General features: G+C 45.7%; 1 protein-coding gene across 1 annotated transcript; it reads left to right on the top strand.

Annotated features, from left to right (window-relative positions):
• Positions 1-664: 664 nt before the first annotated feature.
• Positions 665-2,699, top strand: LOC104774100. The gene is made up of 3 exons (XM_010498765.1): positions 665-1,215; positions 1,332-1,479; positions 1,554-2,699. Exons 1-3 carry the CDS (start codon positions 665-667, stop codon positions 2,697-2,699), a joined length of 1,845 nt encoding a protein of 614 aa, XP_010497067.1.
• The last annotated feature ends 638 nt before the right edge of the window (positions 2,700-3,337 follow it).

Below are 3,337 nucleotides of genomic sequence, written 5' to 3'. Positions count from 1 at the left end.
AAAAGCAGCACCTTGGTGTATGTACCAGTGCGATGTCGTTTAGGAAAGAAACCTAATAAGGGAAGTGTATTTAAAGATGGTACCTATGCTAGGGTAACCTATCACATTAATAATCATAAAATTTCTATCTTCTTCTTACCTTACTCTCCGCCGCTAAGGCACAATATCTCTATCTCCCTCTTATTTCTTCTTTTCAAAATCAGGTTAAGGGTTCAACCTTAACAAGTGGTGCTTTCATTGAGAGATACTGATGGCTCCTCAACAGTCCGCTGTCGGTAAAAACATCCAAACCAAAACGAGTGAGCTTGAGTTATCCTCCCAGACGGCTCCGACATCTCCTTCGTTGGAACAGTGAATCGACCGACATGATTCTGATCTCGCGTTCATCAAGGAAATGCTCCAGAAGATCCTTCGCAACCAAACCCTTGGCGTCGCCCCCAACTCCGATTCCGCTCCTACCTGGTTTAACAGCCCAGTCGCAGGAACCCCTCCTCAACAGACGACGACACCACAGATTGGGTCCACCAGTCAACCTACGGTGTGGATTCTTCCCAACCCTGAGTAGGAATTTCACCTAAAGCCAGCGACTTTACAGTTTTCGGCTCCACCCCCAGACCAACAAGCCGTTTCGCAGGTTTACACAACGGAGTATCCTAACAAACAGATGGAGCTTCCGATATTCGAAGGTAAAAGTCCTGACGATTGGTTGTTTAGGTTGGAGAAATGTTACGCTAGTAGAGGAATCCCTGATTACGTAAAGATAGACCTAGCTATTTCTTGTCTTACCGGCTCCTCGGTCACATGGTGGCGTATGGCGTATGGTAGACAGAGGATAGGTAGTTGGAAGGACTTTATGGAGAAATTTATAGTTCGTTTCAAACCTAGCAGAGGGTTGTCAGCTTTAGATCAACTGATGAGCATTCACCAGAAGGGCAGTGTTGATGAGTACCGTGAGCAGTTTCAAGAGTTGGCTGTAGAGTTGCCTCACTTCTCGAATGATGTCTTGGAGTCCGCATTTCTTCGTGGTCTGAGAAAGTGTATCAGGGATCAGGTGGTTCGTTGTAGACCATTCGACTTAGCTGAGATAGTTGATACAGCAAAGATGATTGAACACCAAGAGGCTGAGAATACTAGTCTGCAGTCAAGACCGTCTGTGAGATCTTATTACTCACCTACACATGGTCAAGCCACGAGCACTTCTCGGCCAGTGGATCAGTCCCAGGGCAAGCGTCCCAGGGCAAGCGCCCCATGGAGAACAATAAGGATTTTAAGAAAACCACTGGAGGCCAAGAAGGTCGTAACACCAACCCGTGTAGAAACTGTGGTGACAGGTGGTTTCCGGGTCATCGTTGCAAGCCCCAGCAGAAGTTAAAATGTTTGGAAGTGGCTGAAGAGGATGAGCAGTATTGTGATGCAGTTGAAGTTCAGCAAGGTCCAGAAGGACTGGAAGCTGATATAGAGGAGATACAAGAATATGAGGTCCTCTCTCTCAGCTCCCTATCGGGGTTAAGGGATGAAAAATCGATGAGAATGATGGAAAACTGGTGGACAAGGATGTCGTAGTATTGGTGGATTCTGGAGCCACCCGGAGTTTCGTAGATTATGATCTGGTGAAGAACTTGGGTCTATCCATTTCTACCACACGTGCATTTGGTGTTCGAGTTGGTGGAGGACGGATACTAAAAGGAAAGGGGAGAGTCTCTGGTACCCTGTTGGGAATTCAAGGTGTGGAGATAATGGAAGAGCTTTTGGTGATTGAGCTAGGCAGCACCGATCTGGTTTTGGGATATTCCTGGTTGGCAACTTTAGGAGATACCCGAATAAATTGGCTAAATAGGACCCTGAGTTGGAAGATTGGTGTCAAATGGGTAACTATTGTGGGAGACCCCTCCTTAAGCAAGGAACCGATCTCTCTGCATTCCATGGAAAGAGTTATTCAGCATAAAGGGAAAGCTTATTTGTTGGAGGTGACCACCTTGTTGGAAGGACGAGAACCACAAGATAAGAAAATTCCTGAAGTTGCAGTAGTTCAGGAACTAGTGTCAAGGTTTCAGTCGGTCTTTGAGATGCCCCAAGCTCTTCCTCCTCCTCGAAAAAGAGAACACGCTATTGATCTCCACGCGGGTACTACTCCGATCAACTTAAGGCCTTACCGTTATTCATTTGTCCAGAAGAATGAGATTGAAAATTTGGTACAGGAGATGTTGGATGCTCAAGTGATCAGACCCAATGTTAGTCCCTACTCAAGTCCGGTGTTACTAGTAAAGAAGAAGGATGGTGGCTGGCGTTTCTGTGTGGATTACCGAGCACTTAACAAGGCTACCATTCGAGACAGATATCCCATTCCGGTCATCGAGGAGTTGCTAGATGAATTACAAGGAGCAACAGTCTTTTCTAAACTGGACCTAAAGTCGGGTTATCATCAAATACGGATGAGAGGTAGTGATGTGGAGAAGACAGCATTCAAAACGCATCAAGGTCATTACGAGTTCCTTGTAATGCCTTTTGGTCTCACCAATGCTCCCTCAACTTTCCAGAGCATCATGAATGACCTGTTCAGGCCTTATCTAAGACGGTTTGTATTGGGTTTTTTTTATGACATTCTGGTTTATAGTCCAAATCTCCAAGAGCACTTGCAACACTTGCACCTGGTACTCAATCTGATGCAGCAGAACCGTTTCTACGCCAATGCTAAGTAATGCTCATTCGAAAACTCTGAAGTGTCGTACTTAGGCCATAAAATTTCTGCAGCAGGAGTTGCCGCGGATCCAGACAAGGTCGAAGCAATGCTTCAATGGCCCACACCCAATAACATCACGGAGTTGAGAGGGTTCCTTGGTTTAACCGGCTATTATCGTCGCTTTGTCAGGAATTATGGTCAAATGGCGAGACCTTTAACTGAATTACTCAAGAAGGGTGGGTTTGAGTGGAAACCGGAGGCTACTGCAGCTTTTCATCAGCTTAAGAAGACTGTGACAAGCTTACCAGTCTTGGCCTTACCAGATTTTAAGCAGGAGTTTACAATCGAAACATATGCATCTGGTGTGGGTATAGGAGCAGTATTATCCCAGAACAAGAGACCGATTTCTTTTCTCAGTCAAGCTTTCTCATCCAAGGGCAGAGTAAAATCGGTTTACGAGAGGGAACTGCTTGCAATCGTCGTGGCAGTTAGCAAGTGGAAACACTACTTGACAGGACCTGAGTTCGTAATCAAGACTGATCAAAGGAGCCTCAAGCATCTGTTGGAGCAGAAGTCAATATCCTCATTACAACAGCGGTGGGCAGCAAAACTGATAGGGCTAAACTATCGTATTAAATACAAACCTGGGGTGGAAAA

This window comes from Camelina sativa, unplaced genomic scaffold (genome assembly GCF_000633955.1).
Source record: "Camelina sativa cultivar DH55 unplaced genomic scaffold, Cs unpScaffold01527, whole genome shotgun sequence".
Lineage (NCBI taxonomy): Eukaryota > Viridiplantae > Streptophyta > Magnoliopsida > Brassicales > Brassicaceae > Camelina > Camelina sativa.
This window is presented reverse-complemented; position numbering and strand designations above follow the sequence as displayed.